This window comes from Canis aureus, chromosome 27 (genome assembly GCF_053574225.1).
Source record: "Canis aureus isolate CA01 chromosome 27, VMU_Caureus_v.1.0, whole genome shotgun sequence".
NCBI classification, from domain to species: domain Eukaryota; kingdom Metazoa; phylum Chordata; class Mammalia; order Carnivora; family Canidae; genus Canis; species Canis aureus.
The window spans coordinates 21,589,030-21,614,685 of NC_135637.1; the positions used below are offsets into that span (position 1 = coordinate 21,589,030).

At 46.2% G+C, this 25,656-nt stretch overlaps 1 protein-coding gene across 1 annotated transcript; it reads right to left on the reverse strand.

The window, feature by feature from the left end:
• On the reverse strand, window positions 1-20,341 carry DAO (D-amino acid oxidase). Its single transcript, XM_077876039.1, has 11 exons — window positions 20,182-20,341; window positions 14,471-14,673; window positions 12,317-12,431; window positions 11,008-11,084; window positions 10,069-10,134; window positions 8,371-8,425; window positions 7,012-7,116; window positions 5,652-5,734; window positions 4,267-4,384; window positions 3,265-3,363; window positions 1-2,039 (listed from the first exon to the last, which is right to left on the reverse strand). The coding sequence occupies exons 2-11, from the start codon at window positions 14,662-14,664 to the stop codon at window positions 1,908-1,910; spliced, it is 1,044 nt and encodes a 347-aa protein (XP_077732165.1). The 5' UTR covers window positions 14,665-14,673; window positions 20,182-20,341; the 3' UTR covers window positions 1-1,907.
• Window positions 20,342-25,656: the final 5,315 nt, after the last annotated feature.

A 25,656-nucleotide genomic window follows, 5' to 3' on the forward strand; every position in this document is an offset into this window, starting at 1 on the left:
GATTCAGTAGTTTTGATCAGACTTTAGTCACTGATGGTACTTTGCTGTATTCTGATTCTTTGACATTTAAACATACAGACGCGTCACATATAATCATTCATGATTAATCAAGAATACTCGATGACGAACCACTTCAAATCCCCCTACCCACACCATGCCAGAGAAAATTTCTAAATTTATCAGTAAGAAACCAATTCCACTCAATACCGTTAAAACGAATAGGAATAAAAAAAAGAATAGGAATAAATTTAACAAAAGGAGTACAAGACTTTTACAAACTGCAAAACACTGCTTAAAGAAATTGAAGATCTGAATAAATGGAGAAACATCCTATATTCACGGATCACAAGACTTAAAATCAATGTGTCAATCAATAACCCCCAAATTGATCTATAAACTCGACCTAATCCCTATCAAAATCCCTGGTTGGTGGGACACCTGGGTGGCTCAGCAGTTGAGCACCTGCCTTCAGCTCAGGGTGTGATCCTGGAGTCCCGGGGATCGAGTCCCACGTCGGGCTCCCTGCATGGAGCCTGCTTCTGCCTCTGCCTGGGTCTCTGCCTCTCTCTCTCCCTGTCTCTCATGAATAAATAAATAAAATCTTTAAAAAAAAAATCCCTGGTTGGCTTTTTTTTTTTTTTTCTTCAAAAACTGGCGAGCTGGTTGTAGAATTTGTAGGAAACTACAAAGGACCCAGGAGAGCCAAAAAAGAAAAAAAACAAAAAAAACACTTAAAAGAGAACAAACATGGAAGACTCACATTTCTTAACTCTAAAACTTTTTACAAAGTTTCAGTAATCAAGACAGTGTAGCATGAGTGTACGAGTATATGGATAGACCTATAGATCAATGGAATGGAATTGAAATTCCAAAAATACACCCATATATTTAAGGCTCAACTGACTTTTGACAGAAGTGCTGGAGACGATTCAACAAGGAAATACAACACTCATCAAGCTGCCAGTAAGTCATTGAAAAATACGGTTACAGATCATCTTCAGGGAAGGAGGGAGCAAGAAGTTTAGGCGAAGGGAAAGTGAAGAAATTAAGCATCGCCTAATTTCTCCAGTGCCATGTGGGTTGCAGGATTTTCCCCATGCCCCTTCTACCCACTCAGCAGGTCACTGACACTGTTGGAAATTCTGGATGTGGAATGGGTATCATGGTGTTAGTTCAATGCCTTACCTCTTCTGCCTCGCCACACTCCAGCTCTGCATGTGACTTCCTGCAACAAAATCTACTACAGCCTTCCCTCAAGTACACTCTGTGGCATCAGTGCTCGGGGCAAAAAGGTTTCCAAACCAAATAAGTTTAGGATTGGATGAAAGAACATCAGATAGATGTCTTTGTTGCAGGACTTTTCAGAACCTTTCTTTTTTTTAAAGATTTTATTTTTTAAAAATTTCTTTATTCATGAGAGAGAGAGGCAGAGGGAGAAGCAGGCTCCATGCAGGGAGCCTGATGTGGGACTTGATCCCAGGACTCCAGGAACATGCCCCTGGGCCGAAGGCAAGTGCTAAACCACTGAGCCACCCGGGAATCACCTTTTCAGAACCTTTAATATGTTAGTGTAATTTGTCCTCAAGTTACCTAACCTCAGTTATCTCCAATTTTCTCCTTGCTCCTTTGATTTTCTGAGCTTTCCTTTCTGAGGACTTAGAATATAACAGCCTACATCTGTTCTTCATACAGTCAGGCCCAGAGTGAGTGGAGAGACCCCAGTGATCAAAGTGAGCCCCAGGTAGGGCCAGACTCGCCTCTGGGAATGGATCTTGTCATTTCCCTCTCATCTTGTGCTTCTTGCAGAAAGGAGCCAGGGCTGATGTGAAGGGTAAGTGATAGCTTAGAGGGGGGTATATTGATTGCTTGGCTGAGGGGAGCGGGGAGTTCTTGGGGAGGTGGTGTTTTCAGAGGTGGGGTGGCGGCATCCTGAGCAACTTCCTTTCTTCTAGGACTTTCCCAAATAGCTTGGCTGCCTCCATAGCACAGCCCCAGTGGATGGTGAGCCCGTAGCCTCCATGGCCATAGTTGTGGATGACCTGGGAGAGGCAAGAGAGAAGGTAGCACGTGTGCCCTGGAAGACTCAGGAAATTCCTGAAGAGTTCTGGGCAAAGCCAGCGGGCACCAGAGGCCCTCTCCGTTCCCTGGCAGGATGGTGGCATCCCAGCAACACCAGTAAGGTGATTTTTGGGGGAGCTGAAGGTTGACATCCCAGACTCTCTTTTGCTTAGGAGATGGACCTGGTTTATGCACTCAGCACAGGAAAAGTAGAATATTTAGAACTTGAGGTCAGGGATTCCCCTCCTTAGTCACATTATCTGAAGTTCCTTAAATCACCTTTCTTATGCCCATCCCGCTCCAGAACGCCAAACCTCTTGTGTTAATAGATAGACTCTTCTACCCACCTCGGGAGGAAAGAGAAGCCGGGAAACTGTATTGGGTGGACCCTGGTTAGCAGGCTAATTTGTCCCAGGGACAGAGGCAAGATCCCTGGGGTCTTTTTTAAAGCCAAAGCCATCAGCAGGGAGTTTGACTCCATCTGTGACTCTTTCCTCAGGTACCTGTGAGCACACACACACACACACACACCCCATATACACATATCACATATACACACAAAGCTGTTACACACACACACACACACACCCCATATGCCCTCCTACATAAGGGAAGAAGGACGACCGATATAAGGAAGATTGCTTTTCCGTGGGGAACTCCAGCTACCACCTAGTTAGATCAGGTCCTTCAGCCAGGACAGCTTCCAGCTTCTCAATAAGCCCAGTTCCCACCCCATAAGAGGGAGCATGAAAGAGCGACCCCAGAGATGCGATGGAGCAGCCACAAAATGGACATCTGCAAAATGGCTTTGGAGTCCAATTCAACTCACCAGTTGTCTGATTTAGGCAAATGCTTTCACATCTTAGACCCCCAGTATCCATCTGAAGCATGGGGGAAACAGTCCCTATCCCAGAGAGTTGGAGGGGAGATCCAGTAAGGTCGTTCATGTCATGGACACAAGTAAGTACCCATTTTCCTTCTGCTCAACCACAGGTTTTGACAGACTGAGGCGCATTGCCCTCTACGTAACCTTGAGCAGGTCCTGTACCATCACTGAGCCTCAGTTTCTCTACAGAGGGGGGGATGTTAGCCAGTGCTGTCCTGGCCTGCCAGTAGGCTGTGTGAAGCCAATGTCAGGTAAGACTGGAAATGCCAGAGCCTCTTAGAGCTATGGGAAGACTTGCTTTCTTTGCCAAGAGAGCATACCTCTGTGTTTGAAGATCCAAAGCGAAGCTGTTCCCTTTCTAGCCGAATCTGGGGGCGAACTGGCCGGAGACCAGTAAATTCAGCAACAATTTTTGCATCCTGGAAAAAAAGTGTTACTAGTTCATCTCTGGGGGCCCCTGGGTGGCTCAGTTGTTAAGTGTCTGCCTTCAGCTCAGGTCATGATCCCAGGGTCCTAGGATTAAACCCCATGTCACTGGGCTCCCTTCTCAGCAGGGAGCTGGTTTCTCCCTTTCCCTCTGTCTGCTGTTCCTCCAGCTTGTTCTCTCTCTCTCTCTCTCTCTCTCTGTCTAATAAGTAAAATCTTAAAAAATAATAATTCATCTCTGGATTTTTTTGCCGCTCCTATTTTTAGATGATAGAGTTAACTTTGGAGTCTCATTTTCACCACCCACCACCACCATCACTTTCATTAACCCCCTCTACCATCACACCTTCATCAGCTGCCAACATCATTATTGTCACTACCACCACATCACTACCAGTTCTATCGATGACCCGGTCTCCATCAACCATCACCAGCCACCACCATGATGTCAACAGTCCTAGCCTCCTCACCATCATTATTATCCTCATCCTGAGCATATTCATCACCATCAACACCACCACTACTTCTACCCTACCCTCATTAATATCATGACTGTCATCATCACCAACAGGCAAATGAAAAAACTGAGATTTCAAAACAAACAAAAACGCACTGAGATTTCTACAACAAATGTATCTGCTCTTTTTGAAGACAGACTAAGGTGTTTTTAGGGCTGTCTCCGCAAAAGACAGCAACTCTTAGCCATGGACAGATAGGTGTCACTGGCTTGCAGCAGAACCTCCCTGTGCATTATCAAATTCTGGTGTATTCCACAGTCCCTTGCTGGAATAATTTTGCCCAATTATCCCAGTGGTAGCATCTTCCCATCCTCAAGGGGCCTCATGATCAAGCTGCCAAGACCCTGGTCTAAGGTACTGACACCCCTCCCACCATACCTTCAGTGTGGGCTCCAGGCTACAGCAGCTTTCCCAGATAGTGTTGTGGTCCTGGATGTTGTTTGCCTCACTCCAGTTCCCCAGCTGAAAGATGCCTCCCAGAGTCACTGTCTGGATCCTAGGTAAAAGTAAGGAGTGTCAATGATGAAGGGAAACAAAAAGCCTTTGAGATGAATGGGGGCCATCGCCATGCTCACCCTTACAACCATCTCTACCTAAATCCCCATGACCACCCAGATTGTCATCCCTGCTAACACCACCATCAACACCACTGCAATTGCCACTGTCATCACCACCCCCCACCATCTCTACCATCACCATTAATGTCACTGCCAACATTGTCATCTCTTCTAATGCACAGCACGGTGACTGTAGTTAGCAGTATTATATTACATACTTGAAAATTGCTAAGGGAGTGAATCTTAAATGTTCTCACTACACACAGAGAAATTGTATTTATGTGACATGATGGATGAGTTAACTAGCCTTATTGTGGTAATCATATTGCAATATATACATATATCAAATTGTCATGTACATTAAAAATGTGCACCATTTGTCAATTATATCTTAATGAAACTGGAAAAATATCTCCATCAACATCATCTTCACAACTGCCTTTTTTGCTACCATGAATATGTCATCACCATCAACTCCATTCATCATTTTCACTACCAGCATTCTTGTCACCATTGATATTGTCATCTCTGCCACACCACTAACATCACCATGAAGATAGCACAGCCTCACTTAACATTAATGTTGCAATCAGCATGAATTAACGTTGCCTTTGAGACTGTCATCCCCACTATACTATTAACATCATCACTCATAGCGTCATCTCCATCAGCACCAGATGCTGCCTCTACTCCCAATCACTGCCATCATCATCAACACCACACCATCTCCATTAATGTTAACATTCTACCCTCCTTGGCCCAATCACCACCCCTGTGAACTTCCTCACCAATTACAGTAATATCTCCACTACCACCACTCCACTCTCAGTGACATTGTCATCCTATCAACACAATCACCATCTTCACTAACATCATCACCTCTCTCGTTAATATCATCATCACCATCAACCAAATCCCTATTCTCACCACAATCCTGTTATTTCTGTTCACACCTTCCAGTGTCACTGCCCTCACACCCACTACCTTTGTCTTTAGGATCGCCACAACTATCCTCCAAAAGCTTGTTCAAGATGGAGCCCAATTAATGCTGCGTCCTGACTTTCCAGGGATTTAATACCTCAACCCTACTACTTAGAAAACACTAGAAGAAAAAGCCTGCAGGGACTAAGCAAAGGGGCTGGGGTGGGCAGCATAGAGAGGGCATGAAGGTGCTCCTTCTTCTGCTCTAAGATGTCAGATTCTTACCCTGGGATGATGTATGGGGTCTGGTAGATGCCTTTCGCTAGGTCATGGGTGATAATGAAGTGCTTCATCCAAGGGGCATCCACCTGTTGATTGAGGGCAGACAAGTCTCTTCAGGAGTGTTGGATCACTAGGCTTCCCTGCCTTGCTCCCCTCTCTACCCAGATGTTCTGACAAGTGTGGCAAAGACAGCTCCTAAGCCCTCCTCTGACTCCTCAGCTCCAAGTCTGCACTGACTGCTTGCTCTTGCAGGAAGAGTCAACCCCTGCTCCCTGAAATATCACACATTCTCACCTACATGACCACAGAAAAGCTCAGCACACACGTATAAAGACACATACGGATCAGCCCACATGAGGAACACACTGACACTCACATAGGCCCAAGTACACACACATGTCTACAAATGGACATCCTTCACACATGCACACATACACAGTGAGAGGCAGTGTGGGATGATGTTTACAAGACACAGCCTCTTAAACCAGGTTGCCTGGGTTCTTTTTTTTTTTTTTGTGAAGATATTTTATTTATTTATTCATGATAGACAGAGAGAGAGAGAGAGAGGCAGAGACACAGGCAGAGGGAGAAGCAGGCTCCATGCAGGGAGCCCGACGTGGGACTTGATCCCGGGACTCCAGGATCACGTTCTGGACTGAAGGCAGGCGCTAAACCACTGAGCCACCCAGGGACCCTGGGTTCTAACCCCAGTTCCAGAACTCACCACCATGTGAACTTGTGCATATCACCTAAATTCCTCTGTGCCTCAGTTTCCCCATCAGTAAAATAGCAATGGCAATATGATAGACCCTCTCAAAGGGTTCTGGTAAGGATGAAATTAATAACACGATAAAATGCTCAGGCCTGTACATGGCACTAAATAAATACTCCACAAATTTTTGCTCTTTTTATTAAAATGCAGGGATATACAACCCCTACATATGTACAAACATATATATGCATGCTTTGCTATATTAAGAAAAAATCCCAAAAGAGAATGTTTGGAGGGGTCGTGTTGATCCTTCTTGTTTCTTTAACATGTCAGTTGCCTGAAATCTGCGAGGCTCTTCTAACAGATGTCCCCAATGCATCCTCTATCTTCAGAGAGGAAATAAGGAGGCAGCTACAATCTCTCTATTAAGAAAAGCAAGAGGGATACCTGGGGGGGCTCAGTGGTTAAGTGTCTGCCTTTGGCTCAGGGCACGATCCCAGATTCTGGGATCTAGTCCCACATCAGGCTCCCTGCAAGGAGCCTGCTTCTCCCTTTGCCTATGTCTCTGCCTCTCTCTCTCTCTCTCTCATGAATAAATAAATCTTTAAAAGAAGAAAAGCAGGAGGTTCCATCCTTCGCCTTCACACTCACCTTAATGATCTGTCCCCGACCTGGCTTCAGCAAGGGATCTGGTTGCAATGCCCCAGCCCACACCCCGGTGCAGTTGATAATCACGTCGGCACCTCCTCTTGCCATCTGGCAGCAATGAACAGAGCAGGTGGCATGGGAGGAGGTAAGGGCCTTTGTATCCTCCACCCCCTCCTCCCCTCTCCCCTCCACCTTGCAGCTCTCTGCTCCCTGTGGAACAGCAGGGAGGAGTCTCATTGAGGACTCCAATTTTCCACAGAACTAACTCCAAATTTCTGCTCTGCCATTTACCTGCTACATGACCTCAGAAATGTTCCATCACCTCCTCAAGGCTCAGCCGCTTTCACTATAAAGTAGGGCTGGTAATATCTATTCTTGGGCTATGTGAAGATCCAATGTGACCCTGGATAGGAGAGTGCTCAGGAAGGAGTACTGTGAAAGGGGAGAACCTTCTTGGGACCTCCCAGAAGAAGTCAGATGCAGAGATAGTTCTCTTCCTCCTTCTGACTCCTTACTTCATTCTCTTGCCTTTTGCTCTGCCAAGGCATTTTCAGAAGGCATGTTGGAACCCCTGGCTCTGTGCATGTATGGGATACTTGACGGCTCAACAGTATAGCATGATGGGCACCTAAACCCTCAGTACAGCACCAAGGACTCCCCTCACAGGTCAGTCATGGGGCACACACATTGCAAGGCATTGTTATCATTCCAGAGCCAGTGTTTGCTACATTGAAGTGTGAGCTCCTTGGGAATAAGGTTATGTCTGAGCAAACCATACATCCCAAGTGTCCATTAGGGCTCAACTCAGAGCAGATACTCAGTATGTAATGCCAGTAGCTGCATTTACCAAGTATCTTCACATGCCAAGCGCAATGCTAGGTGCTAGGATTGAGTGAAGTCATACAGCAAAGTTCGTGGTACTTAGCCAGTGCCTGGTGATGATAGCTGCTAACTGTCATTGTTACTGATGATGGTATTACTCTGGAGCTGAGTCAGCTGAGAGCCTTGACTTTGCAGAAACATTAACCCTGATTTAGATAGGAGGCAACCAAGTGTCTCAAGAGTGAAGTGCAGCTGATACTGGTAAGAGGCAGCCAACTCTCTGGCCCTAAGACTCAGAGGCTCAGAAGTAGATTAGCCCCTAATGTCCACCATCATCCTGCTGTCCCTTTGTTCTAGCCACCAACATCAAGACAGAATGCTTGAGTCTCTCTGGGATTGAAGAAAGGCCTGGAGACTGGGACAGGCCTCGTGGGGACCCTGGGAGCCTGACAAGGGGGCCCCCAACCCAGCAAAAGGAACAAAAGGCCTCTCCTCCTCACCCTTCTCCCACATCCAGCCACTTCCAGCCCTGCAACTCACCTCCTCGAAAGACTCCACCTTCTGCTGGAAGAATTTCACTCCCCTCTCAGTTAACCTAGGGTGATGAAACACATCAAAAAGCCCAGTATTCAGTTCTTTGTCCCATCTCTCCAAGAAAATGGCATGAGATATGTTCCCCAAAGAACCTTCTGTGGATGTTAGTCCCACAGGATGCTCCTTGAGAAAATGGCTGTGTAGTCAGATCAGATCAGTTCTTAAGTACCTTGATGGACTAGTGGTCCATGAAATCTCCCATGGGAAACCTGAAATGGCCCAAGCCCCTTGTCAGCCAGATGGAGATGAGAGAAGAGCCTTGGTGAAGGTCATACAGTGAGTTAATGATGGGATTGGGACTCAGACCTAGGCTTCTTAGTTCAAAAGTTTTCCTACCACATTGCTTTGTACCATCAAAGGGAATGAGTTGCAAGGTGGAGGAGGGCAGAGTTGGACCAATGTTAAATGCCCCTTTGTCAGAAGCAAGGTACAAGGAGGAAGGTGGGCTGGGGACATCCCCCAACATGTCTCAGAATAAAAATATCTGTTATTATTAGAGATGTAGTAGAAACATCAAAAGAACAGAAAAGTAAACCCTATGAAAAGTGAAGCTCAGGACTATTTTATATACATAGCTTCCTCAAGATAGAAGTGGGGGTTTTCCGCCTAGAAAGAGGCTAGACAGGAGTCATAAGTATCTTAAGGTTAGGAGAAATAACTATAGTGCAATGATTTCCAAACCTGGCTGATAATTAAAATCACTCAGGAAACTTCTTAAAACACAAATTTCTAAGCCCCACTCCAGAGGATCTGATTCAGTAGATATAAAGTGGAGTCCTAAAATCTGTATTTCTAAAAAGCTCCCCAAGTCATTTGTTTTTTTTTTCCCCCAAGTCATTTGATAAAAGATATGATCCATTCTAGATTTTTTTAAATCTTAATAAAATAGTAAAATATAGGAAATACATGGAATTTTCTTATATGTGAATATAAATATAAATATGTCTCTCAATTTGTTTGCTAATTTAGAACACTACAAGATTCCTATTTTTTTTTAAGATTTTATTTATTTATTTGAGATAAAAAGAGTGAGAAAGAAAGCATGAGTGGGGGTGAGCAGTGCAGAGGGGCAGAGGGAGAGGGAGAAGCAGACTCCCTACTGAGCAGGGAGCCCAACATGGGGCTCAATCCCAGGACCCTGGAATCATAACCTGAGCTGAAGGCAGATGCTTAACTGACTGAACCACCCAGGCACACTTACAAGATTCCTATTAACCTCAGCAAGAAGATAGACATCCCCTGTATTAGTTAACATTGTTCTAGAAGTACTGGCCACAGCAGTTAGACAAGAAGAAAAAATGAAGTATACAAAAAAAAAAAGGCAACTTATGTTTTAGAGATGACATAAATACATGTGGAAAACTTAAAAGAATTCATTTAAAACTATTACACAAACATTATAGATTTTGGTGAATTCAATAATCAATATCACATGTAAAGAGCTGCCCAGGTGGTTCTGATGCCCAATCAGGTATGGGAAGCTGGGTTTCAGTGCACAGAAGTGGTTAGAACTGAGGATAACTCCCACCAAGCCTAAGAGTTTTCTTTAACATTTTGGGTTGGTCAATTCAAAAACAAATCCCATGAACAACTGATAATGGTCCCTGAGAGGTGCTTTCCTAAAACTAAAGTTGAAGTTCTCACCTTTTAGTCAGCCACTCGAGATACCTCCTCCCCTCCACAATCAGGCTTGTGTTGAACCAGCCATAGCTAAAGTTGCAACAGGCAAGAGTGAGAATAAAGAATCAGAATCAGAGCTCTATTCAAAGGCTTTCAAATGGAGGTGGGAGCAGTCTCATTTTGGAGGACCCCCAAGCGTAGAACCAGGACCACTGAGTGAAGTGGGCTGTGTCAAGTAGGGACTGGTTTTCAGTGCAGGAAATTTTTTTCTATCAGAAAATCCATCCCTGACATTGGGGTGCACACGTGGAGATTGGATGTGCATTCTTAGAGGGGATTCAGGCACAGTGTGGGGTGAAGGGAGGACCAAAGAGACATCAGGCTGCAAGGAAAAGAATAGATGTGTTTGGAATCACATAATCCCATTTTGGGGGGGATCCCTGGATGGCTCAGTGGTTTAGTGCCTGCCATCAGCACAGGGCATGGTCCTGGAATCCCAGGATTGAGTTCTGCATCGGGCTCTCTGCATGGAGTCTGCTTCTCTCTCTGCCTGTGTCTCTTTCTCTCTCTCTCTCTCTCTCTCTCTCTGTGTGTGTCTCTCATGAATAAATTAATAAAATCTTAAAAAAAAAAAAAGAAATCCCATTTTGGTCACTTGGCTATGTGACCTTGGGAAGTTAGCCTCTCTAAAGCTCAGTCTCCTCATCTACAAAAGATGGTAGTGACATGGAGTTCCTGGGCTTCAGATCTGTGTCTCCGTATCCCCCACCACCCTAGCCCAGGGCCCCATTGGGTGGGTGACTTCTCCAAGGGAGATGGACAGAGTAGCAGAAGTCTAAGGGACCAGTGGCTCTTGGCCTGGGATAGGACAGGAAACTTGGTACCTCTATATTCTGCTGCCCTCTGGACAGATCTGTCTGAATGGTGGGACCTCAGCCCCTTTGTCCATCACAATAACTTCACCTGTAATTGGGGAACATGTCCAGCTCTCTACGGGTCAGCCTCCGAAATCCCAGAACTGCGTCCTTCCAGGAAGGATCCTGCCAAGGAGGAAGAGAAGGAGGCACAGGGATGGGTGAAAGTCAATAAAATGTTGAACAGTGTGTACTGCATGTAAGGCTCCATTTCAAGTATCTTACTTATACCACTCCATTTAATACCCCCAACCATCTATTGAGATACATACTATTCTTAGCTCCATTTTCACAGATGGGCCCGTTGAGGTTTAAAGAGGTTAAGTAATTAGTCTAAAGTCACACAGCTAATAAACAATGAAGCCGAGATTTGAACCAACACAGTTTGGCTTCAAAGTCCATAGTCTTAACTGTGATGCTATATGAAGGAAGGGTGAGAATGAGGCTGAGGATGAGTGATAGGGTAAGAGTCAGAAATAGGAGAGAAACTGGTGACAGTGAGGATTACCAAGGGGTGAGAGTGGGAGGCAGCAGAGCTTAGGGTCAGAAAGCCTGGTAGAGGTTTGGGCCTCCCCACAGACCACCTTGAATTCTCCAAGACTCCCATTTTCTTGTCTGCATAATAGAGTTAATACTCATTCTTGGTCCCATGAAAGAGAACAGACAGTATGGGCAATGCCCGTAGCCCAGTGCTAAACATTGAATAACCCTGAAAGAGTTGGTCTGGGATTCTAGACCCCTCTCTCCAAGCAACCTAAGAACATCCCCCAAGGCTATGCCTTTCTTCACACATTGGGCACCATAGGGTCACAGACAGTCTGGGTTCAAATCTCAGTTCCACCATTTAGAGATTTGTAACTTGAGCAAGCTACACCATTTCTCTGAGCCTCTATTTCTTCATCTATAAAGAGGCTAATGTTAGCACTTACTTGTTGGTTGGTATGAGAATTAAACAAGTCACTAGCTGACAAAGTAGTTGGGACAGGGCCTGGTATAGAGTAAGCACTTTAGAAGTTCGCGCCATGATGAATATTTTAGTCTATCTTGATGAAAATCCCTGGCACCTCCAGAAACACAGGGAAACCTTGTAGCTTCAACATGAAATCCACTACAGGATGTGTCTGGGTTTGACTCAACCAAAGCTAGTTCCCCTGGTTCATCAGAAAGCTCTTTGGTCTCCACCAATTTAATGACAAAATTGGAAACCAAAATAATTTTAAAGCAAAAATAAAACTTAAAGTAAACCTGATTTGAATGCAAATAGCTATCATCTACCAGGCTCAAAGTACTCCCAGACTCAAACTCCCAGCCCTGGTCTGTGATCAAGGTTCTACCCCATGGTCTGACTCCTCACTCACCGGAATAGTTTCATGGAAGAGGTTGTAGCCTGAGATTAGGGCCAGGCCCATGCTCGCAGCGTTGGGAGAATGGATGTGGCTCAGAAGATAGTCGAAGGTCTGCTGGTTCCAATGCCTGGAAGGATCCCGCAGAGTCTCGGTCACCTAATACCTTGAGCTGGACAAGAAAACTCTGAAGATTGGCTTGCATGGGGTTGTGACCAGGCAGATGGGGATATGTCAAAATCCAGAAATCCACCACTTTCCCTTCTGCAGCATCCCAAATGCCTGTGGGCTTTCCCTATCCCATGATTTTCTAGAATTTCCCCATTAATAGAAAAAGAGAAGAGGGGAAACAAGGGATGGTCCACTGCAACCATTTGGAGCCCACCTTGGGCTCAAGATTGTGTAGCTGTGAGTTTAAATGAAAGCTCTGGCCCACTTTGAGAGCTGCAAGCCCCACACGTGAGGCTTACTCAAGTACCCCCCGTATAAATGCCAGCAGTAGACCTTGATTTGCTGCTCCCAAACACTTTCCTCCTCTTCTTCCTGGCACAGAACCTGGTTACATCTCCTAGACTCCCAAGCAGCCAGGTGTGGCCATGTGACTGCCTTCTGCCCAATGGACCCTAAGACTGCACACATGGTCCTCATGCTGTTCTCCTTCCAAAAGCACAGAAGAATGACATCAGAAGGCACAGTGACACGGGCACAGTGGCCGTGTCAGAAGCCACAGAGGAGGACAGCAGAGGCATGAGATGCAAGGAGCCCGGGCCCCTGAATTGCTACCCACTGATCAGGAACACTAGTCTTAGAGTTTACGGGAGAATGTAACTTCTGTTTGAGTTCTTACACAGTTGGGGATTCTTTTGCTGAAGCAGCTGGCAGTTTGTGGTTTCTAAACAGACAAAATGACTTTTGCAACTTCTTTGCTAAACCTGATCATCCATCCACCCACTTACAAGTATTCTTGATCTGGAGGTCTGTTTTAACCTCAAAAAGTTAAAAACAGAATTAACCTGTGATCTAGAAAGCACGCTACTGGATATTTACCCAAAGAATACAAAAACACCAATTCAAACAGATACGTGCATCCCGATGTTTATAGCTGCATGATTTACAATAGGCAAGATATGGAGGCAGTCCAAGTGTCCATCAATTGATGAATGGATAAAGATGCGGTATTCCATATATACAATGGAATATTACTCAGCCATACAAGGGAATGAAATCTTGCCATTTGCAACAACGTGGATGAACTAGAGGGTATCATGCTAAGTGAAATAAGTCAGAAAACGACAAATACCATATGATTTCACTCATATGTGGAAATGAAGAAAGAAAATTGATGAGCAAAGGGGAAAAGAGAGAGAGAGAGAAAGAGAAACTCAAACCAGACTCTTAACTGTAGAGAGCAAGCTGATAGTCACCGGAGAGGATGGGGGTGCAGGTTGGGGGAAATAGGTGATGGCGATGAAGGAGTGCACCTGTTGTGACGAGCACCAGGTGCTGTATGGAAGTGTTCCATCACTATATGGCACACCTGAAACTAATGTAACACTGTATGCTAACCAACTGGAATTAAAATAAAAACATTAAAAAAAAAAAGAAATTGTTACATAAAAATGATGAATCGTCACAGTGGGCAAATTGAGGGGAAATAGATTTCTAAACCATTAAATATACCTGAGAGACTGTTAAAAACGGCAATTGGAATGACTTCAAGTGAAGCGAAAGATCTTTTTATGAGTTTATATATGGAAGAAAATTGGTCTTTGGGGACATAATTCCTCCCTACAGTACCCAGCATCAAGGACTTTAGTGCATTTTATCCTTCGTTATAATTATTGCTGGGATTTGAAGGGCTCCGTTTTCTGTCAGCCACTAGGTAGGGATCAGATGAAAATGACCTTTAAATAAATAAACTAGGGGAAAGAAACCCAAATATTCCTGATCCATCAATGCACAGGGCATCCACAGCCACCCAGTTTAGGGGAGGCATAGAGGGAAGCCTCCATTTGTCTGGCACATAGTAGGGCTTCATATTTATTAGGATTTTCTTCTAAGCCTTGACAAGGGGCTTGCTCTTGGTGATGGGAACCCTGAGAGGGAGCATCCCCTCTTCACTCTCAGAACCTCCAGTTCCTGGGGCCACCGTCTAGGACCCTCACTCACGCCTCCTGTGGGTTGCTGGGGTCCGAGAGGTAGGCTTGACAGAGGCCAGCAGCCACGTCAGTGGTGGTGAGCGGGGTGAAGCGGTCTGCGTAGACCCTCACATCCAGCGATGGCAGGACTGACTGGTAGCGCTCGTGGATGCAGAGGGCGGTGGACAGCCCAATGACGCCCGCTCCGATCACTACCACACGCATCGTGCCAGCCTGCAGGAAGGAAAGGTTGAAGTGTGCCATCACCACCATCACCATCGTCTCCTGAAAGCTTAGAAAGTGCCAGATACCGCCAAGCCTTTCTATCTGGCTAGCCCAGATAACTGATCCTCTTAAGGACCCTCACAAGAGGAAAAATGGACACAGAGGGAGGCAAAGCGACTTGGCCAAGGTCTCACAGCTGGTAAGTGATGCAGCTTTGGTTGGGGAGCTTCCCCCAAATACCCTGCCCCAAGCCAGGAACATAAGCAGAGCGGGGCACAGGGCCCAGCCAGCTGCAGCCTGGGAGTCTGGCAGTCAGGACCATGGGCTCTAGCTTCAGATCTCGTGCCTCAACTCTGCCACCTACTGGCCACTGACCTTGGGCAAGATGCTGGTAAATGGGAAAAATAACTCCTACCTTGGAGAACACATGGGAGGTTTAGACAGATGGCCAGGGCACAAACCTCAACATAAGGTCAAGTGCAAAAGACGTCATTTGCTGACACTTACGGAGCACTGCCATGTGCCAACCCCAGTGCTAAGTCCTTCTAAGTCACCCCCACGGTCTTAGGAGGCCGGGGCTGGTGTCATTGGTCCCATTGTACAGATGAGGAGACGGAGGCTCAGAGAAGTGAAGTAAGTTACCTGAGGTCCTACAGCCAGTTAAGTGGTGCTGCTGGGATTTACTTTTAATTCAAGTAAACTCAACATACACTTACGGCACACCTCCTGCGTGCCAAGCTGGGAGCTAGTGGATGCAATGTCTAAGTTCAGAACTCAGGTTTTCCTGCACAGCCCCCAAGGGTGGGCCTTGGGGGCTGGGCTGGCTGGGTCCTCAGAAGTTTAAAAGCTTTAAGGGACCCCTGGATGGCTCAGTGGCTGAGCGTCTGCCTTTGACTCAGGGCGTGATCCCGGGATCTGGGATGGAGTCCCACATCGTGCTCCCCACAGGGAGCCTGCTTCTCTGCCTGTGTCTCTCTTCCTCTCTCTGTGTCTCTCATGAATAAATAAATAAAATCTTAAAAAAAAAAAAAAGATATTTAGAAGTTTAAAAGCTTTTAACCTCGAAGCAGCTTGGATCCCTCCCCCCCCCCCCCCACAACGCACACAGCAGGGAAATATTCTGTGGGCTCCTGCTGAGGCAGAACAAGGGGACTTTTTGTGCCGGAAGGGCCAAATTCAACTTTCCCTCCTCTACACTCACAGCAACTCCTCCCACAGACCAAGCCTCCTGGCAACCCTTGGCCAAACGGCAGGACATTCTCAATAGGGCCTAGTTTTTTAAAAGGGGAAAATGGGTTCAGCCCACAAGAATTGGACTCTGTCGGGATTTCAGCAGCCAAGTTGGAGATAAAGCCACAAAATGGAAAGGCATTGTTGCTCCGGACCATTCTCCTTCCCGCTGTGAGGCTTGGTTGCAGGGGCAGGCCCTCTCAGGGACCCTAGCCTCCTGCCATCCCTTGTCCCCCATACTTCGCCTCAGGAGATTCCACATCCTCATCTGTAAAATAAGAGCAACCCTGACCTCACAGGGGCACCCTGAAAATTAACCCACTAGTTGGGTGGATGTTTCTGGCACGGCACCTGGCATAGAGTAGGCCCAACAATACGTAGTGACCTCCTCCTGTCCCCCAGCCCCTTGAAAATAACAATGGAAATGACACCGGGGGAAGGAGAAGAGGAAGCAGGGAGAGTCAGACCTGGCTTCACTTCTCATTCTCTGTGGCCTTGGCCAAGTTACCTCCTCTCTCTGGGCCTTCTGACTCTCTCTCTATAACTCGGGAGAGTGGATCACTTTTGTGCCTCAACAACAAGACAGCAAGAACTGAGGAATTTTCCAAATTCCCCAAATGAATCCAGGAGGTAGCAGGGCATGGGGAAGTGGCAGTACCAGCCCAGGCTGGGGGTCAGACATACCTAGGTTCAGAGTTGAGTTTGGCTCCGGCACACACCAGCTGTGTGGCCCTGGGCAAGTCACTTAACCTGATGGAGTGTGGGTGACCAACCTCTTCAGTTTCCTAGGACTGAAGATGTTGCCAGGATGCGGACTTTGAGAGCTAAAACCAGGAGAGTCCTGGGGCAAACATGGGTTAAGTTGGCCATCCTGATGGAGCCACCATTTCCTCTCTGTGAACTTTTTTTTTAATATTTTATTTATTTATTCATGAGAGACACAGAGAGACAGAGACACAGGCAGAGGGAGAAGCAGGCTCCATGCAGGGAGCCCGAAGTGGGACTTGATCCCGGGACTCCAGGATCACACCCTGGGCCAAAGGCAGATGCTCAACCGCTGAGCCACCCAGGGATCCCCCTCTCTGTGAACTTTTAAGGGCTAACAAAGCTCCCTGACCTTTGCCTCCTCACCAAAATATCAGCTCCAGGAGGGCAGGGACTCTTTTTTTTTTTTTTTTTTTAAGATTTATTTATTTATTTATTTATTTATTTATTTATTTATTTATTTGACAGAGAGGGAGAGAGCACAAGCAGGAGGAGAGGAGGAGGAAGAGGGAGAAACAGACCCCTTGCCGAGCAGGGAGCCCGATACAGGGCTCCATCCCAGGACCCTGGGATCACGACCTGAGCCGAAGGCAGATGCTTAACCAACTGAGTCACCCAGACACCACTATTTATTTATTTGAGAGATAGAGAGTGTGTGTGCCCAAGGTGGGGGGAGCAGAGGAAGAGAATCTCAAGCAGACTCCCTGTGGAGCATGAGGCCCAATGCAGGGCTCAATCTTACAATGCATGAGATCATGACCTGGGCCTAAACCAAACGCCAGACACAACCGACCCAGCCACCCAGGGCTCCAGACATGGACTTTTATCCTGCTCTATCCCCACGGCCTAGAATAGGGCCTGCCTATAGCAGGGACTCATGAATGAATGAATGCATGCATGCATGAATGAATGAAGTTCTTATGAGGATCAAAAGAGAAAATATTGGTTAAATGCTGAGAAGCTCATGACACTAGTGACTGTCACCGTCCCAGTTCACAGGTGAGGGAGTCGAGGTTCAGAGAAAGTTAAGTTATCCGAGGTCATAAGAAGGGTTGGAGGAAGCGTGGGATGTGAATCCAGCTCTGCCTTTTCCAGGGCCCGAGGTTTTTTTCCATTCGCAAGCCACCTAGAAAACCAGCATAAGATGGAGAAAAAGAGAAGCTGCTTCTATAATAGAGGCTGCGAGGGAGGAGAAGGAGAGTGTGAAAACCCCCTGGAGGCTTCTGGGCAGGAAGAAGGAGGCCTGGACCGAAGCAGAGCTGGCACACAGCATGTCTACGATAACCAGGCTGCTCAGGTGTGTCAGAGCCTCCGGTTAGGAGCAGGGGCACATGCCCAAAAGAAGAGCAGGAGGGATGCCCAGAACAACAGCTGGAATCAAATGGCCAAGATAGAGAGGGGAAAAGTAATAGTGTGGGACTCAGTTTCTCCAGAGTGTAAAATTCTAGATTGCTGGGGAAACTGAGCCCAGCAAAGAGGAGAGACTCAACCACAACAACGCGTCTGCGATGAAAGGGTTTGTGATGTCTTGGGGTGACAAAGTCTCCGTAAAAGGCAAGACTGGTCGAGTCAGGGAAAGACCTGGCAACTCAGAGATCACAACAATAGCACTGCCAGCCTGTGCCAGTCACTGCGCTAAGAATGTTACATGCTTCATCTGTTTTCATCTTCTGACAGCTCTCCGGGTTATCATTACACCCATTTTACAGATGAAGCAAGTGAGTCTCAGACTCCCAGCTGGCGAGAAGCAGAGCCCAGCTCAACCTGACTTACAGAAGCCCGTGGCCCTAAACAACACCATGCCGGGCTGGCAAATGACACTATTTGGAAAATCTGAGGACTAAGCAGGTGAAAATAAACAGCCAATATTTCAGGGTCCTGTGTTGAAAGAAAACCCCATGAAATGCAACATCTGTACGAATTTTTAGTGTGTGGCTGGTAGGCAAAGAATTAGGAAGGAAAAAGGTGGTTCCTAAACCAATCATCTTAAACTACAGGACTCCTATCTGATACTGATCGTAGCAACTGTGTGGTATTAAGGTACAATATAAACGCATGAGGTTCTTTTGAGAAGCAGGAGCCAGCCCGTAGGATCTCATGACACGGATAAGGAACCTGCGGACTTGCATGCCCACGGCTCCGTTACCAGGTCAGTCATTTTTTTGTGGTTGCTGGATTCCTGGCGGAGGTGCCCTTCTCCTGTGTGTTACGCCGTCACTTCAACGGAGCATGCTTGGAGTGTGCATCCAAGAAGATGCTGAGGTTCTCACACTTATCTGTGTGTGTGTGTGTGTGTGTATGTGTGATTATAACGTCTCCAGAAGTGTGGAGCGGGAGGGAATTTGGGGCGTCTGCTCCTCACCACACACACATAGATTCAGTACAGGTGTCCTCTTGCTTAATCTCCGCAAACACTACGGGAGGGTCTCCAGGTGTGGGACTGAGGCTCAGGGCCAGGAGCTCACTCTCCCAGAGTCACGCGGCCAGTGTGGGACAGTGCTGGAATCTGGACTCTGTTCTATCTGAGCTTTCTGTACCGTGCTGCAGAGCTATTAGGCAGCAAGCAGTAACTTGGCACCTGCTGCTCTCTGCTTGCTTTTCAGTCGCGTGTTTGCTTGCTCATAACCTCCCTTGTCCCTCAAAAAGAATTTGGGGCAGCTTGTGGCTTTGATTACTATTTGTGTGTAGCAAAAAAATAGGAGACTTGTTTAAAAAAAAAAATCAACAAATCAGGGGCAAGGTATTGGAACGAACGTAATCAGGTTGTGCCATATGGCCACTTCTTTTGCAGTTGATATTTTCACAATTTACCTTTACAGTGGAATAGCTTCTGGGGCACCTCGGGGGCTGTTTGGGCATCTGCCTTTGGCTCAGGGCATGATCCCAGGGTCCTGGGATCAAGTCCCACATAGGGTTCCCCACAAGGAAACTACTTCTCCCTCTGGCTATGTCTCTGCCTCTCTGTGTCTCTCATGAATAAATAAATAACATGTTTCTAAAATTTTTAAATGAGGGACGCCTGAGTGGCTCAGCGGTTGAGCATCTGCTTTTGGCCCAGGGCATGATCCTGGAGTCCTGGGATCGAGTCCCACTTCGGGCTCCCTGCAAGGAGCCTGCTTCTCCCTCTGCCTGTGTTTCTGCCTCTCTCTGTGTGTCTCGTGAATAAATAAATAAAATATTTTAAAAAATTTTTTAATGGAACAGCTTCTACAAATGTTTGACAACCAGGCTATCAGCTTGCTGCCCCCAAATAATAATCACCATTTACTGAGTACTTGCTATGTGCCCAGTTCTGTGCTAAGCTCTTTCTGTTCATCACCTCTTTTGATTCTCAAAATAACCTAGTAAGAGGTGATTATGATCCCTGTCTTCCAGAGAGGAGAAGGAGGTCTGGAGAGGTGAAGGCACCTGCCTGTGTTCCTGCCTGGCTCCAGGGCTTCACCTGCTTTAGGCTCTAATGCAGAACCTTCTCCTTAACACTGGGAGGACCTTGAGACCTGGTGCACCGCCACCCCCACTCACCTGGATTGCCAAACTTCTGAAGAGGCAGCTGCTGTGGACGCAGGGTCTTATCTCCTGCAGAGGAGTCTCCTGATTCTGGGGTGTCCTGTCCTCAGCCGTCTGCCCGCCAACCGGGGCTGGAACTCAGGGTCAAAGTCTGGAGTTACCGACAGGGCACAGCAAGGGGCGGGGCTTGGCGCTGCGCTGCTCTCAGGCTGGGAGACCTCCCCTCCCCTCCTTCTGGTCCCTGAAAAGTTGCCTGACTTTTCTGGCTGATCTCAAGCCCCCGTGGACAGCCCTCGGGGGGGAGGGAGGGCCGGAGGGCTGATGGGGACAAGGAGGTCTGTCTCCGGGGCCAGCTGGAGACGATCCTCTTTCCTCCCTCTTCCTGCTGCCCACCCCCACCCCCGGGGGAGGGGAGAGTTGTTCCCCTGAGCCACTGTGGGCCTGGCCAGCCTGGCAGCCCTGTGCGGGGGCCAGAGATACAGGACAGGGCCTCTAGCCGCCAGCCGGCCAGCCTAATGCCATTCTTGGATGCTGGGTGCATGAGGCCAGGGAGAGACTCAAGGCGACGCCTATTTGGGCCATAAGGATGCGTGGCTCTTTGCTCCCGTATCCCAGAGACACGGGCGGCAGGACTCCAGGTCCCTCCTCTGCCAGGGCTAGACGTGGAGTTGCGATTATTAGAGCCGAAGGATTATCAGGCGCCTCACTGTGTGGATGGGGAGACTGAGGCCCAGAGACAGAGACTAACCAGCCCTGAGTAAGGTATCCCTTGGGTCAGCTTTGAAGAACCAGCCTTGGCGTCCCTATCTTCAGCATCGTGGAATAAAAAAGTGAAGATAAAATAAGAAAATGCATACAAAACATTTAGTTTTGGCATTCTTTAGCATTCAGCATGGTATTCTTTTAATAATGATTTTTAGGGACGCCTGGGTGCCCTAGTGGTTGAGCGTCTGCCTTTGGCTCAGGTCGTGATCCCGGGGGTCTTGGGATAGAGTCCCGCATCAGGCTCCCTGCAGGGAGTCTGCTTCTCCTTCTGCCTATGTCCCTGCCTCTCTGTGTCTCTCATGAATAAATAAATAAATAAAATCTTTAAAAAGTAATGATAATTTTTTAAAGGAGGGAACTCCACCTTTTATTCTATGTACTTCCACTTCATTTGAATTTTTTTTTAATTTTAAAATAATAGTCATGTATTCACTTTTATTTCACATGACCTTGTCCCCTGGTTCATTATGGGAATATTTAAAGCTAACAGAAATTCACTGGATATCTTCACCTGGCCCCCAGTTCTATCCCAGCAATGATGTATGTCTTGTAAATTTCAGTGTGCCAGTTTTATTTATTAAGTTTTTACAATTTTTAAGAAAGATTCTATTTATTTATGAGAGACACACAGAGAGAGGCAGAGACACAGAGAGGGAGAAGCAGGCTCCCTCAGGGAACCTGATCCGGGACTTGATCCCAGGACCCCAGGATCACACCCTGAGCCGAAGACAGAGGCTCAACCACTGAGCCACCCAGGCACTCCTATTTATTATTTTTTTAAAAGAGTTTCTTTTCAAGCAATATCTATATCCAACACAGCCTCAAACTCACAACCCTGAGATCAAGAGTCCTGTGCTCCCCTGACTGAGCCTGCCAGGCATCCCACGATGTGCTAGTTTTAAATACCTTATCTGGTTTATTTCATTTAATCTCGCAACAGCCTTATACAGTAGGTGCTATTATGATCATACCTCCTTTCAGTTCAAAAACGTGTTCCCCATCCCCACTAACACGAAACACACCCTTATCCCCAAACCCAGGAACCCAAATCTCACACACATACCCAATAGAAATAAAAACACACATCAACCAAAAGGTTTGTACAAGAACATTCATGGTCCCAAAGCAGAAACGACTCAAGTACTATCAGCTGGAGAATGAATGGAACCAATGCTGGAGTTTTCAGACAATTCCCACCATGAAATATTATACAGCAATGAAAAAGTCAAATGTTGCCACACACAAGAACTCAGAGGAATCACACAATCTCTATGTTGAGTGGATGAAACCATACACGAAGAAACCCTTAGGGCATGGTTCCATATATATGAAATTCAAGAAAAAGGCAAAACAAACTAATGGTGCTAGGGGATGTGGGAAGATTGATGCCCTCTGGAAGAGGCACTGACAAGGATAAGGCACAAGGATATCTTCTGAGAGGCTTAAAACATACTCCTTAATAGGGCAGTGGTTACAGGAATGTATATATATATGTAAAAATTCATCCAGGTGCACATTTTTTTTCAGCTGCACATTTGAAGTCAAGATGGATGTCTTTGCCACAAGTAGAAGAGTGGGGGAGAGAGAGAGAGAAAGAGGGGAGAAGGAAAGATGGAAGGAAGTCCCATAGATTCAGTATAGGGCTCATGTGGTCTTGGTGATCATAAGGCCCTTCAGAAACTAATCTGAATCCCCAAAGTTCACTGATCATAATGATAGAAGTTCCCCAAAAAGCCCCTAGAAAGGACTTCTGGAAGCAATTTCTGTGTATTTGGGTAGAGCTGTAGGAGTCAAAGATCCTTCTGTTCCGGTAGCTGGTTGACACCCAGCATGACCCTGTTTTTTTGTTTTGGTTTGGTCTGGATTTTTGTTTGTTTGTTTTTTATTTTTTTATTTCAAAGATGTTGTTTATTTATTCATGAGAGACCCAGAGAGAGAGAGGCAGAGACACAGGCAGAGGAGGAAGCAGGCTCCCTGCAGGGAGCCCAATGGGGGACTCAATCCCAGGACTCCAGGATCGTGCCCTGGGCAGAAGGCAGGTGCTAAACTGCTGAGCCACCCAGGCGTCCCAAGGATTTTTTTTTTTTTTAAAGGAGGGGCAGATGTTATGATGGGGGTAACTTTGCAATTTAATTTGGACATACCTATTCTTGTTCAGATGTTAAGTTCCTAGAAGAGTGTTGCTGGTTTGCTGCCTCTCTTTTTTGTTTGTTTTAAAGATTTTTATTTATTTATTTGATTTAGAGTGAGCAAGGGGGAGAAAGACAGAGAGAGAACAAGCTCAAGTTGGGGAAGAGGCAGAGGGAAAAGGAGAAGCAAGCTCTCCACTGAGCAGGGAGTCCAACATGGGGCTCTATCACAGGACCATGACCTGAGCCGAAGGCAGAAACTTCACCAACTGAGCCACCCAGGTGACCCCCCCCCCTTTTTTTCCCCACAGGCCACTGCTAAAATTTTTTATTTAACTTTTGAATTTTTACACTTTTCCTGTTATTCCATGTTAAGCAGCTCTGAAATACTCTTGGCTTGGGCGAAAGAATCATTCCCTGCAGGAGGTGGAATTCTAGGTGGGGCAAGTGAAGTTCCAGAGTAAACAAGTTAATGTATAAAATTACTTTTTATGTAATTTTCCTCATATAAACTTTGCCTCATATAAACTCAAGTTTTATTTTAACTTTTTCAAGTATTAAGGTCATCAGAACCTCTGTAAATACGTACAACACAGGAGGAGTCACAAAGAAATTACTCATCACCTGCAGCCCCCCACCAGGAAATAGGGCCTGTTAATGTTGGATGAACACCCCGGTGACAAAAATGTGATCATGCTCTATGTACTATGTCTCCTTATCAGTATTGTAGGTCCTGAATCTCTTTCCATACCGCTGTACAACAGCAGCAGCCATCTCACACAGGGTACTACTGTCTCTGGCTATAATAATCTTTCAAGCCAGTCCCTACTGGGGGGGAAGGGGGGTGTCCCTATTCTGTGGTTTTTTTTTTTTTTTTTTTGATGTTACTAAGAAATATCCTGGATGTGTTCCTTGGCAGGCTCGTCTGATTATTTCCTTTGACTCGATTCCCAAAAATGAACTCATTGTGCCAAAGAGTTTGCATGTTTAAAATGTTGATCCATTTCGCTGGACGGCCCTCCAGAAGGGCTTTATCAGTTGACAAATTTAAGGGGTTGCCACTCTGTACTTGCAGCATCCCAAGAATGAAAACCTCCTTCTGTTTTTTGCCCAGCCCCCACCCACCACTGGCCTCAGCCTGGTTCCGGGGCCCACTGATAACATCGCAAATCTTCTCAGACTGTGATGGGCCCTTCTGGATTTCTTTACAAAATGCCTATGTATGTATGCATGCATGTATGTATGCATTTAGCTCATTTTTCTCTTGAATTGAGCTGGATATTTTTCTTATTGATTTGTAATAATTTACATATATATATACATATATATATATATATTGATTTTCTCCTTCTGCTGCAAATATTTTCCTCAATTTGTCAGATTTCAAAACTTTTCTGCCATCAAATCTATTCATCTCTTTGTTTCCCTTAATGGTTTCTGCCATTAATGTCATATTTAGAAGCCTTGCCTCCCTGCCCCCCCAGCCCTGCCTGCCCCTTATTATAAATTACTTGCACAGACTTTTTAAAAAAGATTTTTATTCATTCACTCATGAGAGACACACACAGAGAGGCAGAGGGAGAAGCAGGCTCCATGCAGGGAGCCTGATGTGGGACTCGATCCAAGGACCCCAGGATCATGACCTGAGCCGAAGGCAGACGCTCAACCACTGAGCTACTTGCACAGACTTTTAAAGAACTGTTGAGGGTTGTTGGCTTTTTTGTTTTGGGGGGATTTTTTTACATTTTGATATTATATTCATTTGGAATTAATTTTGGAGACTAGAAGCAGGATATGGATCTGGCTCTACTGGCTAGCTGATGGCACCAAACCATTGGTGAAGTGACTTAGATTTTCTCCACTGTTACCTGCCTGATTTTATCATTCACTAAACTTTCCTGAATGTTTGGGTCTATTCCTGAACTCTCCATTGATCTGGATGTGGCTTTCTAAGCCAGTGCCCTTTTTGTTTCACTTTCTGCAGCTCCATCATATGTTTTAATATCTAGTAGAACAGACCCCTCCCTCCTCTTTACTTACCCTCTCAGAGTTATACCTCCCTCTTTTCCCACAGTTACCTTTCTGGCAATGGGGGTGAGGGTAGTGATTAGGCCATGAACTCTGGAGTCTGACAGGGGACTCGATTGGCACCCTAGTTTTGCCCTCTCTACCTGTGTGGGTTTATTTTTTTTTTTTAAGGATTTTATTTATTTATTCATGAGAGACACACAGAGAGAGGCCGAGACATAGGCATAGGGAGAAGCAGGCTCCATGCAGGGAGCCTGATGTGGGACTCCATCCTGGGATGCCCTAGGATAAAGGCAGGTGCTAAACTACTGAGCCACCCAGGCATCCCTCTACCTGTGTGGTTTTGCACTAATATTGAAGGAAACCAGAGCACAGTAGATACAGCAGGTGACTCTCGATCTCAGGGTCATGTGTTCAAGCCTCAAGTTGGGTCTAGAGCTTACTTAAAAAAAAATCATCATAAAAAATGCCAGCTACAAAATGATTCAAAAGAAAGGAAAAATGAAACTAGAGCACAATTGGGAGGCCATGTGCATATGTTTTAGTATCGCACATGTCAACCCCCAGC

Bases quoted from the DNA above. Each gene is read 5' to 3' on its own strand.
- DAO (XM_077876039.1), bottom strand. From the start codon at position 14,664: ATGCGTGTGGTAGTGATCGGAGCGGGCGTCATTGGGCTGTCCACCGCC. The intron at 10,135-11,007 runs GTGAAGTTATTG...TTGCAACTTTAG, and splicing joins GACATGTTCCCCAATTACAG to CTATGGCTGGTTCAACACAA. The intron at 4,385-5,651 runs GTAAGAATCTGA...ACTTTTACCTAG, and splicing joins ACCCCATACATCATCCCAGG to GATCCAGACAGTGACTCTGG.